The following is a 15,972-nucleotide window of genomic DNA, read 5'->3' on the forward strand; positions in this document are numbered from 1 at the left end:
TCCAGAATGTCTAGGAAGAGATTAAGTAGAGGCCACCTTTAGTTTCACAGATGAGGAATTCCCTTTTGCCCCTCTCTTTCTTTCTGATAGTTCAGTTTGGGGAGGGGGGTTGTTGTTTTTTTTTACTGAAGATATTTGAGGGTCTGGGGAGGTGGCTCAGTAGGTGAAGTACTTGCTCTAGCAAGCACCAGGTTCCCTTGGAGCCAGAAGAGGATGTCAGATCACCTGGAACTAGAGTTAAAGATGGTTGTGAGCCGCCATGTGGGTGCTCAGAAGCAAACACTGTTCTCTGCAAGAGCAGCAAGTCCACTCCATCAGCCCAGCCTCTCAATTTTGCTTTAACAGCTATTATCTAAAACCAAGTAACTTGTCAAAACCCAGGCACGGCAAGTTCACACCTGCAACTTCAGCACTTGGAAGGTTGAGGCAGGAGGATTGCTGTGAGGTTGGAGTCAGCCTAGGTGCAGAGTGAGTTCCAGGCCAGTCAACTCCCCAGTGAGACCAAACAAAGCCACCAGCAGAGTAGAAGACAGGAAGAACTTTCTCCCTGCCTCTCCTCTAATTTTAACCTCCTAGACAGACTCCACCCCTTTAACGAACCAGCATCCCAGAAGTCACATGAACTGATCCCAAAGAGAGCAGGTCATCGATCTCAGCAGCTCCCATTGCCCTGCCCCTGCTACTCCATGTGGCCCTACAGCTCCTCACATAGCAGGTTCTGCAATCTATATACAGAGCACCAAACCAAAAGTGAGAAAGACACCATTAAATCTTAAAACAGACAAAAATGGTGAACACAACTTACTGGTATTACTGGAGGCTTACTTTCAGCCATACATTGCCATTTAATCTTCATTATCACAAGGCAATGGCATTATTACCACTTAAAAAAAAAAAAAAGGCTGAAACCCAAGACTGCCAACTAGCCTAACCTGTTCAAATGACAGCAACCACAGCGCCAGGATTTGAGCCTGCCTGTCTGCCAAAGACTATGTCCTTAACCACACCATGACGAGGTTGCTTCTCCACTTAACACCTCACAACCAAGCCTTTCCCCTAGGAAACCTGACTTGTACTTCAGAAGGAAGGATTCTGCAAGCACTTGAATGGTCTCAGTCAGCATTCCCTTTCAATAAGAACAGAATGCCTACAGTAGAGCACAACCAATCAGTGGTTTAAGTTTCCAGAGTTTTGTTTTGTTTTGTTTTTGTTTTTCAAAACAGGGTTCTCTGTGTGACTCTAGCTGTCCCGAAACTCGCTCTGTAGAGCAGGCTGGCCTTGAACTGGAACTTCCAAGTGCTGGGATTAAAGGAGTGTGCCACCATGCCAGCTTGATTTTTCAGTTTTAATTACTACCAGTCAAACCTGTGAAGTCTCAGAAGATAAAGGCAATGCCACCAAGGCTGATGACTGAGTTTGATCCCTGGGCCCCACCCAACAAGTTGTCCTCTGACTGCCACATGCACACATACAAAATAAATAAATTTAAGTTTTTAAAAAATTACTACCAGTCAATGACAGTGAAAATACTAAATGGAAAGGTCTAGAAATAAACAATTCTCTTCTGTCCTTCCAGGACACGAATCCTACATTTATCTAGCATATGGAAGTCATATTTTCCACCTAGCCATTGGTATAGTAAGTCATTTCAGCTATCATTAGATCCACAGCTGTGGTACCATAGCACTTTGTTCAAGGCTTCTTTACCTTAACCAACGACGACCCTAAAGTACAAGGGTAGTGATGCTAGCAATGTGGTTGCATACTACAGAAATCATACATAGAGAAAAAAGCACAAGGAATAGTGGTGCATGCTGGCAATCCTAGAACTAGAGAGATTTGGGCAGGAGGTTCAAGAGTTCGAGTTCAGTGTGTAATATACAACAAACACCCTGAGCTACACAGTGAGACCCTGTCTAAAATAAGAACAGAACTATGCAAAAATAGAACTCAATACTACGTGTAGGTCAGGCATCAACCAGGATGGGGGGCTTGGTGGGGGGATGGGGCATATCTTAGAACAAATGTCTCAAGGAGAAAGGGTATGGCAAGGGTATTCAAGGATCTTTAGCTTCAGTTTTACATGCATGTGCAATAAGTTCTTCTACAGGTAGCATCACAAAAACTTGAAAGTGAAGGATGGAATTGGTTACTTCTATAGAACATTCTATTTCTAAAAACAGGCACAATTTGTATTACAATGCCATTTCCTAGTTAGGTTTATAGTAAACGCAAAGTACTCTGAAAATAAGCAAGCATTTTATTTGTCCAAGCTTTCTAGAGAAGAGGCTTTCACGAATGAAGCCTAAAATTAAAGCTTCCTTAGATCTTATAGATTAAGAAAAAGAAGGAAGAGAAGGAAAAAAAAGAGCAGGGGGGAGGGACTTGAAAATCATTTTGTTTTGCAATCCACGGGTGCCCTTAATCATGACCTCAGTCAGAAGCGATCACTTGGCAGGAACATGAGTAGGAAGAGAATGGCACCTCAAAAGACCTCCAGGCAGGATCATCCCAGGTCACTGCAAACACGCTTTAGAAAGCCAGACTCGCTAGTTCCAGTCTTCCCAGCAGTGAAGGTACAGCTCCATCATCTGGTGCAAAAGATCAAATTCCCTAACAGTGGAGTCAATTCCCCAGGCACATAAGCAGAGCCGCCCAGGAGTGTTCCCCATTAACCTCCCTGCCTGGAATTTTCCCTTTGGATCACTCCTTGGTGTCTAAAACTTCAGGTGGCTGAAACCTTAGGAGAAACATTTCAAACCCAAGCACGATGCCACTGCACTGTGTGGGAATACACAGCATAACGCAGGGCAAGATGTGGCCACCATCAGAGACACCAGTGTACAGATGCTGACTAGGTTTTACTTCTTTACCTGGGGGGGGGGGGGGGTCACACAGTTCATGGTACAATCTCTTAAGCACTGTTTTATGTCTTAAAGTATTTCTCGGGTTCTTTTAAATGTTTTAAATTTACCACATGTGTGTGTGCATGCATGCATGTATGCCATGGTGTGTGAAGATCAGAGGAGACTCTGTTGAGTCAGGTCTCTCCACACCTTTATGAGTATTCTAGGGATAGGGTGTAGGTCGCCAGGCTTGCGCTCTACAAACAGCTCTGCCCACTGAGCCATCTTGAAGATCCAAATTTACACTTTATAAAAGAGTCATGCACATCCTCATCTGTGGCAGGAGGACGAGGACTTTAAGGTCAATCTGAGATACACAGACAACCCTTGTCTCAAAAAAATAAAATAACAAAAGGTAAAATGAAGGAGCTAATTCCCCCAGTCCCTTTCTGCTTTTTTCCAGACAGTGTCCTAATAATAAATATACACACAGACTCTTGCTACTATGGAATTTGCTGTGTAGACCAGGCTGGCCTCAAACTCAGAAGGCTGGCTAGCTCAAAGCATGTTCACAGCACACCACAGCCTTGAAATCAATGACACCTCTGATATACTCAACTAGTGTGAGTCCCCTCCAAGGCACAACAAGAAAAGCTCTAAAGCCATGCAGATGACTATGTAAAAACAGTGGGGGGGGGGCTGGGAAAGACAAATTATTGAGACGACTGTTTCAGAGTGGAGACTACAAGACAGACTATTCCTTTCTTCTCTCTAAACTTTGAACCATGTGCATGGATTTTTAAATGTATAAAATTTCACATAAAATCTAAATACCTTTTCCACACAATTTAAAAGTTAAAAAATTATTTCATCCAATTTTTCAGATATGAAGAATGTTTTAAAGCCTCACCTGCAGGATGTGATTATAATCTCAGAACTCAGGAGGCTGAGGCAGGAAAAAGAGTTTCAAATCGGCCTGGGCTACACGGTAGAGATATTTCTTTTAAAAATGGAAAGAGAAGAAAATAAGGTTTAAAGGGATATTCAATTGCATAAAGAAATGTTCAAACTATATTAAAAGAAGAGTTAAAAGGAACATATTCAATGTGATTTCAACTTCTTTAGAAAATAACAAGAAAACAAGACAATAAATGGTTACGTAAAGTCAGGAAGAAACTCCAAACACACACTCAATCCTCAGTTAAGAGATGTCTAATTACTTAGAAAAGAATTTCCTTTATATACGAGATAACATTTTATAATTTCTTGACCTGCATAATTCTTAAAGAAACATGACATTTTCCCTAGATTGTAAACAGACAAAGGAAAAGCTACAGAACAGAAGAGAATATCCTCAACAGAGACATAAATCAGGAAAGTATACGGAGGGTTTTCTACAGCAAAAGTCACCACTCGAAAATTTTATAAATTAGAAGGAAAAGCAAGAAACAAGATGAACTGAGAGCTTAGGAACGGGAAAGAAGAGCTGGAGAGGTGGCGCAACAGTTAAGAGCACGGACTGCTCCTGCAAAGGACCTGGGTTCAATTCCCAACCCAACCTGGCAGCTCACAACTGTGACTCCATTTCCAGGGGATCCAATGCCCCCTTCTGGCCTCCCTAGGTAGTAGGCATGCATACAAAACTACCATAATAAACTCAGAAAAAAAATTTCAACAACAAAAAGAAATAGTAAATACAGCACTATGGGAAAGTCTGGAAAATGGGGATGTTCTGTGGTCTACGAATTAAGGTGTGCAATCTACACCAATTATTTACATTTTCACCAATAAAAATAATTTCCCCAAAGTACTATTACTTTTATAACAAAAAGATGAAACCACAACTTTTGTCTCACACATGCAAATTTTGTGTATTTTGGTTTTCTTATATGAAATAAAGAAATAAAATAAATAAAAGCCAGATAAATAAAATAAAATAAAATGAAAAAACTAAAACCAACAGCCCTGGTTTTGGATGCTGGGGATCAAACTCACGCTGTCATGCTTGCAAGACTTCACCAGGAAGCTAGTGCCAAGCTCCCCAAGGACTGAGACCTTTTACCACAAACCAGTCTCCATTACTACACTTCTAATGAAGCTAGCACCCAAAACAAAACAGAAGACATAAAAAGATACAAAGCAAAGAGAAGGAGAAAAGGCACCAATATTGAAGAACAGTGGTGAAGGCCTTGGACACTTTTCAACATTCAAAGAAAAATAAAATTATTTGCAAATCGCATCTTCCAAAGTACAAAAAAGAACATATAAAGAGGGCTCCAGCAAGACAATAACGAACATTAATTTTCAAAAGTGAGTTAAAAGTACAAGCTAATCTCATTTAATGAAAGCAGATCAAAACCCCCAAATAACACCTAAGCACAAACATCATCACGTATTTTTTTAATTACCTACTGGGACTAAGGATGCATCTTAGTCAGCTTGGCGGGAAATGTCTCTTTTCTAGTAAGAAACGCTGTCGATGAAACACAAGAATGTCTAGGTCACCACAGCACTGAACACACAAATACAGGAAATCAAGTAGCCTAGTGTGAAAAAAATCTGACAAAATTCAGGTCTATTCATTCCGTTTTGAAAGATATGGTGAGTTTACTAATTTTAACAAAAGGGTTATTTCTAAAATAGAAGCCTTAGTTCAAGAATAGAGAAATCTTCCACAGTCCTGGGGAAATCAGTGTAAAAACACCTAGGCAGTGCTGAGTTCTGAATGCAATAGATTTTTTCTCCATATATTATATATCTATATTTAGTTTGCAAATTAAGTAAGAGACCAACAATAATGACTCATAAAACAATGATTTCAAGAAAATACTGAAAGTTCCATGAATGTGCTGTCTCTCAAAATGCCTTCCTGTATCCTTCCCTTTCTGACGGTGCAGTGCTCACGTGGTATGGCTGTGGAGTGGCACAGGTCTGGGCTGGAAGGGGTACCTGAACACAAGTATTATGATACCTTTGTCATTGACTGTGGGATTAGGGTCAGTGTTACCCAAGTCAAGTCTACCCACCCATCCTCAATAAGTCACTTAAAAGAGTCAAATTAGCCAGGTGGTTGCAGTGCACACCTTTAATGCCAGCACTTGGAAGGCAGAGGCAGGTGGATCTCGTGAGTTCAAGGCCAACCCTTTCTAAAGTGAGTTTCAGCACAGCCAGGGCTACACAGAGAAACCCTGCCTCAAAAAGACAAAACAGAATAAAAAGAGCCAATTAAAAGGGAAAGCAGAAAAGGAGATTTATTCATGTGGCCACATTGGGAAAAGGGGTAAAATGAGATCAAAATTTAGAGGGCCAAGGCTACACAGCTAAGCATTCCTGGCCAAGGTGTGTCCCAACTAACACTGACCTACCACTGTCTAGGCTCTTAACAGAAAGTCTACCCAACAACAGCAGAATATACATTTGTTAAGTGACCACAAAAGTAATACCAAAATAGACTTAAAATTCAACAAATTTAAGAGTTGAAATCATAGCGATATCCTCATACCATAATAAAGTCAAAATCAGTATCACAAAGAAAACAAGAAATAATCCAAATACTAGGAAATCAAACATGCTAATGAATAACCCATGGATCAAAGGAAGTCTCCAAGGAAAAATTTTAAATCACACTAAACTGAAAGAAAACAAAAACACAACATACCAAAATGTGTGGGACTCAGCTAAAGCACTACTGTATGGTGCATTTTTTGTGCACTACATGCTTTTATTAAAAAAGAGACATCTTTCTCAAAACTTCACCTCAAGAAGCTAGGGGCAAAAAGCAAACCCAAAACTGGAGAGTGAAATAAAAATACAAGCAGAAATTAAATTACAACAAGAGAAACTCACTGAAACTAAGACCCTAGTCCACCCCCTCCCCGTTTCTACAACCATGGATGTGGGGGGTGTTGAAGACCAGAACCTCAAATATTCAGGGCAAATGCTCTACCACTGAGCTATATCCAGAAATCTCAAGAATACACACAATTATATTTTAAAATGGGCAATGGCATGAAAAGACGTTTTACAGAAAACATTAGATATATGGTGGCATATGCAAATTAATACAATGAAAAATGACTACATAATAAGCATGGCCCATAATGACTAAAATAAAAGCATTTCAATTGCTGGTGAGAAACCACAGCACTTGTACATTGCTGATGAGAATATAAAATGGTGTCCAGACTAAAAGAACCTGGCACCACCTTAAAAGAATGAAAGAGGCAGCTAGTATGCAACCAGAAAAAAGAAGACTGCGTCCTCATAAAATCTAGTCTGCATAAGACTGGAGAGATGGCTCTGTGATTAAGAGCGCTGGTTGCTCTTCCAGGGACTTTGGTTCAATTCCTAGCACCCACATAAATATTCACAACCATTTGTAACTCCAGTTCCAGATCTGATGCCCTCTTCTGCCCTCCGAGGGTACCAGGCACACATACAATAAACAAACATACACGCAGAAAAAAAAAATTCCCACATGTTAGAACAAAAAAAAAAAAAAAAACCCTACCATCTTTCAATTTTTGTAGAACAGTTCAAAATTAGGAGTGAGCCAGATGTTCTTCAAAGGTAATTTAAAAATGAGAACAAGAAAGGAATACTCTCATTTTTGTACTCATGAATTTTTGTCTGTTTGGTTTTTTGTGTTTCAAGACAGGTTATCTCTGTACAACAGTCCTGCTATCCTGGAACTAGCTCTTGTAGACCAGGCTGGCCTTGAACTCAGAGATCCGCCAGCCTCTGCCCCTGAAGTGCTGGGATTAAAGGCGTGTCCCCACCATTGCCCATTTTAGGAATTTTTTAAAAAAGGATCAAACTTGATTAAAAAATAAAAACTTAATGGTCACACTACAATCCACAAGCTGTATGCTGCCAAGGATAATGAATACAACCCAACAAACTCATAAGCATCATGATTTTTGTTTTTAGTAATTTAGAATAAAGATTCTAAGGTATGAATTTTGCATATAACCTTGTTGTATCACAAAGAAACCCCTGAGAGGTTGCTGCTGAATGAAGTATGTACCCTGTATACTCTATAATTTCATTCATAAACCTTTTTTATATATTTTATTTTTTTGGTTTTTCAAGACAGACTTTCTCTGTAACAGCTCTGGCTGTCCTGGAATTCACTTTGTAGACCAGGCAGGCCTTGAACTCACAGAGCCCTACCTCCTGAGTTTCGGGATTAAAGGCTTACATCACCACACCCAGGTTCTGAACAACGAAACTGGAAACAGAGAATAGGGTAGAAGGAATGAGCGAAGGGAGACAAATAGATGTGAGCACAAAGGGACAATACCAGCAACTTTCCCCTTTTCCTCCGATTTGTTAGTTTCCTGGGGGAGGGGCAGTATCAGGACAGGTCAGGTAGGTAAGGAGAATATACTCTCAAGTGTACAGTATAGTGAACTAGGAGCCAGGAGGATAAATCTCACGAGGAAGGATGTGAGTGTCATTCAAGGCAGTAAAATATTCTTTGTAAGAAGCTGAAGGAGTCTCAGTGGCTTCAGGGGAAGGCAGGATTGTCCGCTCAAACGGTTTCACCGCACTCAAGTGTGGAGAAGGGAGAATGCCTGAGAATTGCCGTCCTTATGAAGATTATGTCAGTGAGGCAGGGCTAGGGAGGCAGAGGTTTGATTGGGTGATTAGAACCTACATTACCAGGTATTGCACCGCTAGCTTCCATCTATACCAACGACTACACTGGCAAGGGCCCCTGGGGCAAAGAAACATCTCGAGGCCGGTCATCTTCTACAGTCTGTTGAGATCAAAGCTTCACTTTGTACAGGAGGCGCTGCCAAGGCAGACGGCAGAACTTCAGCTCGCTGCCACCATGAACCACAGCTGTGTGACCAAACCGAAGCCGTCCAGTTTGACTGTCCCACCACCTGTCACTATGGTCTTCAGTTCCAAGTCTCAGTGAACCATGTAATCGGCATGAAGGAATCTAAGTCTTTTAAAAACTGGGGCATTATTAGATCCTTGATGGGTCTCAGCTGGCAAGACTGATGGGGTTCCTAGACCAGTCAAATATGCCTCAGATCTTGGTCTACGTGCCTCAGAAACCCCACCTCATGAACCGTGCAGGGGTGGGGGGGTAGGCGGGAGCCCCCTCTAGCTCTTACCCATTAAGAATTCTCATAACTCCCCCACCCTTTTTTAATTGGTGGTAGTAGAGAATCTCACACTCTTGAGTTCCACAAAGTAGCTACTGTGTGAATGACTGACCTGTCCCACAAGCTCTGGTACCAAATTCAGAGCCTGGCTCATATGAAGAGGTGTCATTCTCATACCAGGAGAAACCCTCACATCAGGCCAGAGCTCTGGGGTGGTCTGTATGGACACATGGAAACCAGGTAATATGGAGACGTTTTACAGCCGTGAAGACATTCTATAGCTCCCCATGTCAATGTGCATACCCTGGTTGTGATACTATTGGTTTGAACAGATGGTCCCATTAGGAAAGTAGTACAAGAATCTTCTATTTATTACAATTGTTAATGAACCTACAATGATCTCAAAAAGAAAGATTTAGTTAAAAAAAAAAATGGTGCATACTCCCAACCAAATACAGTTCTTATAGCATCTAAGCTAGAACAGAAAACAGGCCATTCAGATTCTTGACATGTTTGGTAGGTCTTGTTTAGGGCAGCCAAAGATCACCACCTGGGAGCACATATTAACAACCAACAGAAGCACTAATTAACAGGACAATATGCAACCTCTACATGTCACTATCTGTCATCTGGCTCACTCCAATCCTGTTATCTATTAACAATTCCAATTATCAAATCATAATGAAAAAAAATTATAGGTTCGCCTTCCTTTTAGAAGATCTAATTTACAAGCAGCTAGGTTTAACCCCTAAATGTGCTGGCTAACCAAAGACTGTTTTCCTTCTCAAAGAACCACATGTAGCATTTCCTTGGCACATCCTAAAGGGTTCTTTCGATTAAAACTGTTTAACCTTCCCACTTCAGAATGTCTACTCAAGCCATGTATACCATTTCCACCAGCCCAAGTAACTCTTCTAACTTTCCAGAAGAGGACTCCGAAGCTGAACATATGAGCAGCCTGCTAACAGCAATCTTATCAGACCTACACTTATCAATTTTACCCAAACCAAGTGCCTCGTTTAGGAGATTCAACAATTACCTTTCATGCGGCTTTCTCTACTTAACCCCCACATCACACAGAACTCATTAGACCAATTCCTTAAGCCCTTGTGAGATCCAGAAGTAAAGACCCCTGGACAAGCCAGATGTAATGGTATACATAGTAATTCCAGCGTTCAGAGGCTGAGGCAGGCAGATCTCTAGATCTCCCTAAGTTCCAGTCCAGCCTGGTCTACAAAGTGACTTACAGGACAGCCAGGGCTATACAGAGAAACGTTGTCTCAGGGGAAAAAGAAAGTTAGCTGGAACAGGTACTATATCGTGCCAATGAAGAATATCCAAGTGTATAACAGGAAAAGAAGCCGCTCAGGCCGGAGCTGGCCGAACACTGTAGCCCTCATGAAATAAGACACTTAAACCCATCAACTCACTTAACTATCCTGGCTATCTTACTTTCAATAAAATGACAGAAACAACAACAGAAATATTACTTCTTCTTTGACGCGAAGAATACAATGAGACAGTATAACTGGTTGTGTTCAAAAGTGAAATATAAGTTGTGTACGGTTATACTTTCATTGCTTTTGCTTTTTTGGTATTTTTAGACATGTTCCGGCTACTTCGCTTAGCTCAGTGGTTCTCAAACTTCCTAATGCTGCAACCCTTTACAGTTCCACATGTTGTGGTGACCCCCAACCATAAAATTATTTTCGTTGCTACTTCATGACAGTAATTTTGCTACTGTTATGAACCATAATGTAAATATCTGTGTTTTCCGATAGTTTTAGGCAACCCCTGCGAAAGGGACGTTTGACCCCTACCCCCATGAAGTTTCCACCTACAGGTTGAGCAACGTTGGCCTAGCTGACCTAAAATTCACCAAGAAACCCAGGCTGTCCTTTGACCCCGCTAACCTCCTGGCTCCATTTCTGAGTGCTGGGGTTAAAGCAACTGTGTGCCACCATACTGGGTGTGTCTGAAGGGTTAACTGGAACCATTCCAGAACCACCTTTCTTTGGAGTCCAATTTCTTCTCATTATTTAACCTCTATATACAGAAAAAGGGCAATTTTATTTAACATATCAACTTCTCTGTCTGAAGTCTCAGGGCTTGGACATGACCCAATTCTCATCCACTTCTGAAACCCAGGGTCTTCCTCTGCAGCCTTCTTCTCTATGATAGGTCACAGAGATAAATACTGTCATGTCTAATTCCTTAGGCAGTTCTAATAATACCTGCCATTACTCTTAAAAAATTGCAATATAACTCAAAAGCTTTAATTATTAACGTCTCAGAGTTTTTAAACCCCAGTACTGACATTTCAATACAATTGCTACTAATATACAGAATAATTCTTGACTGTGAGGTCCATTCTGTACATTATTGTAGGGTATTAGCAGTTTCTTGGGCTCTCCCCAGTGATACCCCAAAATGTCTCTAAATACTGTCAACATCGCAGAGGGCAAAGCTACCAACAATCTGCAAATATGTAGAACTGATCACCTAAAAGGGAACTTCAAAGAACAACATACTTCTCTTGAAATATTCGGAGTTTCCAATGGTGAGAGAAAGGCTTGTTACACTAGACAGCACAACTTTACCCACTGTTCAGTAGAATCAGCACAATAAACCATCAGCATCTGTTCCTCCTGCTCACTGGGCCCTGCTCATGACAACCAAGTATTAGTTAGTCCCCATAAGAATCTCACAAAGCAGGACTACTTGAGTCCACTTTACTGATAAAAAAAACTTGAGGCTCAGAAATGGATCTTGCTTTAACATTTTTTTATGTGTGTATGGGGTGGGTATGTATATATAGCCGCATACTAATAGAGGTCAGAGGACAACCTGAGAGCACATTCTTTGACACAGATACAAAATGATAAAAAATAAAGTAAACTGCTTAAGAGAACTGCTTCTTTCACCTGTGATGATCCCCACAGCTACCATTTCCACTATCACTTTCTGAAGGACATCCAGAAAGTCTGTCTTCCTTACAACTTGGGCTCCAATGAGTCTCTCCACTACACTAAATCCTTGCTACTTCATGCTATTCCACTCAAGTTCCTCCTGTAGAGAACAAGCCCCCTGAGCGCAAGGGCGACCAACTTCTACCTATACCTATACCCCGCTACCGCAAAGCAGTGCACATGAGGCTCAATCACCTTCTGAATGGTTCCGAGGCATGCCTCCTCCAAAATGCACTCCCTTTGAAATATTTAAGCACCTTTGGGGAATGTGATTGATTTTTGCATTTCAGCTGGAGACTATATTGGTTATTTTCGAGTTATTTTCCAAATTCCGTAATCCGAGTCAAGAAGAGGCAGACAGAGATAGATGAAGTTCCCATGGATTTGACTACCCAAATCATGTGTCTGAGGCTACATACATGTTTGTTTATGTGTATATTATGCACACTTAACCTGTTTCCGTACTAACATTCATGTTACGTCTACAAATAAAAATAGAGATATGTATCTGGGTCCCTCTGTAAGCAACCAGACAGACAAGTGTTATAGGATGTTTTACTCATTTGGCTTTTTGTGGGGGTGGGCACCACCCAGTTCCCAAATAAATCACATATGGAGGCTTATTCTTAATTAGGAATGCCTGGTCTTTGTTTGGCTTGTTTCTTGCCAGCTTTTCTTAACTTAAAGGATCCCGACTATCTTTCGTGTCTGGGATTTTATCTTTCTCTATTTCTGTTTACGTTTCTTTACTTATTTCTCCATGGCTTGCTGGGTAGCTAGGCGGCTGGTCTGTGGTGTCCTCCTCTCCTTGTTCACTCATTTGCTCCTTGCTCTTTCTCCTCCTCCCAGAGTTCTTCTATTTATACTCTCTGCTTGCCAGTCCCACCTATCCTTGTTCCGGCCTCGCTATTGGCCGTTAATCTCTTTATTAGGACCATCAGGCACAATGTCTATTTTAGACAGGCACAGCTTCACAGAGTTAAACAAATGCAGTGTAAACAAAAGTCACACACCCGAAAATAATATTCCCCAACAGACAAGTATCTAGCTAGAAGGTTCCTAAGCCCTTGACTCAGCACAAGGTCTTAGGTGGCGGTCTCTATTATACTAGTACATCGAGGAGGCGGCTGGTTAGGTTTTTCTGTCAATTCGACACAAATCAGTGTCACCTGAGAAGACGGGGCTCTCAATTCAGAAAGTGCACCCAACACATCAACTGGCCTATCAGTAAGCCTGCGGGACATATACCTGATTGATGATAAGTGTGGGTGGCAACCCCACTGTGGGTGATGCCACCCCTGGGCAGGTAGTAAGAAAGCAAACTGGGCAAGCCAGTAAGCAGCATTCTTCCTTGGTCTCTGGTTCGAGTTCCTGCCCTGGCTTCCCCTCCTGATAGACTACAACTTATGTTGTAATAAACCCTTTCCTCCCCATGTTCCTTTCGGACATAAGTCTTTTATTACAACAACAGAACCCTAAGACATGAGGTAAGGAGAACAATAGTTGACAATGGCGCATCCCATAAAATAACCACCTCCCCAGGTACCACATCCCCTACCCTTTCAGAAAAACGCCAGGGTCAAGTCCTGTTTTTGGAAGAAACAGGTGCTCCTACGTGAGTTCCCTTCAAGTTCGTGGAAACGTGGCTACTGTACTGGGAGGCACCGATCAAGAGTCAACTCTGAATTGTATCTTATGAGCGTTGTATTTGTGAAAGAAAGCCCACCTGGGCTAAATCCTGCACCCGGTGGTCATAGCAGAAACAAGGTCTCCAGGCTAATCCGGGGTTGAAAACACAGCAAGGCAGACCAAGCAATAACTTTTCCCAAGCATCAGATTTAAAACTGGGGGTGGTGAGAGATTCGAGGGAAAAGAGCACTAACTATTCAGTGCCTCCGCCTCAACTTTGAGGGTTTTTTTTTTTGATTGTTTGCTTTCAGTTTTGGTTTGTTAATCTGTTTTTGTTGTTGTTGTTCGGTTTTTTTTTTCTTTAAACAGGGTCTATGTAGCCCTGGTTAGCCTGGAACTCACTGTGTAGACCAGGCTAGTCTCTTAACTCACAGAGACCCACTTGCCTCAGCCTCCTGAGTGCTGGGATTATAGGTGTCTCCAAGCCCAATGTCTTCTCCAGCAATATAGGGAGGACAGGAACTTAACCCTGACCTTACCAAACCTTCTAGTGTCTTCCTTTCTAGCCTTCTGTTTCCATCACAAAACTTCAAGAGTGGCAGAAACAAAACTATCATATATATATATATATATATATATATGTGTGTGTGTGTATATATATATATGAGATATATATGTGTGTGTATATATATATATATATATTCAGACAGATAATGAAATTGGTCTAGCCATCTATTACAAGAGGCTCTACAGAGTTAAACACATCAGCCTGACCCAGAAAGTCTCCTGAACCAACTCCAGACCCTCTCTACCTTCAGGCTACAAGAAGGTTTTGATTCAATTGTCTTAATGTGTCCCTTAAGATTAAAGAGACACTTTTGAACATGTACCTAAATTCTAAATTCTAGGGGAACAGCTGAAAACCAAAACCATTTAATGAGATGTGGGTCCAAATGACAAGTTTAACCCATCTGCCTTTGTGGAGCAAATAAATAAATAAAAGAACTTGAAGCCTATAGCTTACTGTTTGGTGTTCCTTTTCCTGAAGTCAAGACAATTAGATCTAAGAATTAAAATTTTCTCAGTTGAGCGAAATGTAGCAGGCCTGTAATCCCAACACTTGGGAGGTGGAGGTAGAAGGAACAGGAGTTGAAGGTCAACCTCAGCTACACAAGTTTGAGCCCAGCCTGGGCAATATGAGACCCCGTTTCAAAAACAAAACAAAAACCCATCTCAAAGCTCCTCTACTGCGCACATCAGTCACCAATAGAAACAAGCACATCATTTAAAAATAAAATTTTGTAATATACTCCCGAAGAGATGTGGGGGGCCAAGAAACAATGGCTACAAGAACTGGTGTCCAAGGGGGGTAGTGGTTTCAGAGACCTGCTTTGGACGAGAACGGGGAACCAGCCAGGGATACTTTCCTCTCCAAACGTCTGTCCGTCCACTCACTACTACATGTCGGCTCAATAAACTATTTTTTTCTCCTTTGAGAGGTTTATGGCGAAAGCAAGAGTCTCAAGAGAGGGAAGTGCGTGGGTGACGCCTACGATTCGTAGCAACACGCCAGCCAGGAAAACGTGTAGCTGTTTACTACCCGCGCCCGGGAGCCGCAGGGAATCGTTCCACGCGTGGCGCAGCTCCGACCAGACCCGCCTCTCGCTCCGCCCGACCACCAGCCCTCCTACTCGCCCCGCGACGACGACCCCGGATCCCCGCCCTCCACGCCCCCTCCCCAATCACCTCGAAGGCCCGGGTTGTCGTCCCTGGCCCGAATCCTCCGGATCTTGACCGGGCGCCCGCTCAGGGTGGACAGGACCAGCCGCTGGCGCAAGAAGTTGCACCCCGCGTAGCTGAGGGAGTGCGCCTGGGTCGCCATGTGCGCGCAGTCCGCGGAGGGCCGGGAGCTGGGAACGCGACAGGGACCACGGCGGCCCCCGACGCGTCCACGTGGTTTGGAACAGGAAGACAGAGCGACTAGACACCGGGTCAGAGGGGAGCGGGGCGGAGCTAGCGGCCGCCTGCCCGCCTCCTCGACTGGCTGGGGCAGCCTGGGCGCCGGGGCACGCTGCCATTGGTCAGTGGGGGAGTAGGGCGTTGCCCCTTCTGCGCCGCCATTGGCCCGCTCTGTAGCTGGGCGGTGCTCTGACCCCTCCGCCATTGGCCGATAGTGAAAGAGGGCGGTGCCCGGACCCCAGCAACAGCGCGCGGCAGCAGGACGCGTAGCGCTGCGGGAAAGCCCGGCGCCCAGACGGCGGTGGGATCTATCTGTGTGCTGCTTCCCGGGAGGGCCTGAGAGCTAGAGAAAGCGATGACTCCGCTTGGGTGCCCGCAGCTGCCTGGCACTTAGCATCACATCTGTGGCAGCCGCTGGGCGAGGATGCTAGCTGCTCCCGCGTTTTCCCA

At 42.9% G+C, this 15,972-nt stretch overlaps 1 protein-coding gene across 1 annotated transcript in view; it reads right to left on the reverse strand.

The window, feature by feature from the left end:
* The window catches only part of Rcl1 (RNA terminal phosphate cyclase like 1), a 44,913-nt gene extending 29,380 nt beyond the window's left edge, over window positions 1-15,533 (reverse strand). Inside the window, exon 1 of the mRNA XM_048438788.3 lies at window positions 15,310-15,533. Within this exon, the coding sequence (XP_048294745.1) occupies window positions 15,310-15,445 (136 nt within the window). The 5' untranslated portion in view covers window positions 15,446-15,533. The remainder of the gene's footprint in view (window positions 1-15,309) is intronic.
* Window positions 15,534-15,972: the final 439 nt, after the last annotated feature.

Source organism: Myodes glareolus, chromosome 7, assembly GCF_982192425.1.
Source record: "Myodes glareolus chromosome 7, mMyoGla1.1, whole genome shotgun sequence".
In the NCBI taxonomy this organism is placed as follows: domain Eukaryota; kingdom Metazoa; phylum Chordata; class Mammalia; order Rodentia; family Cricetidae; genus Myodes; species Myodes glareolus.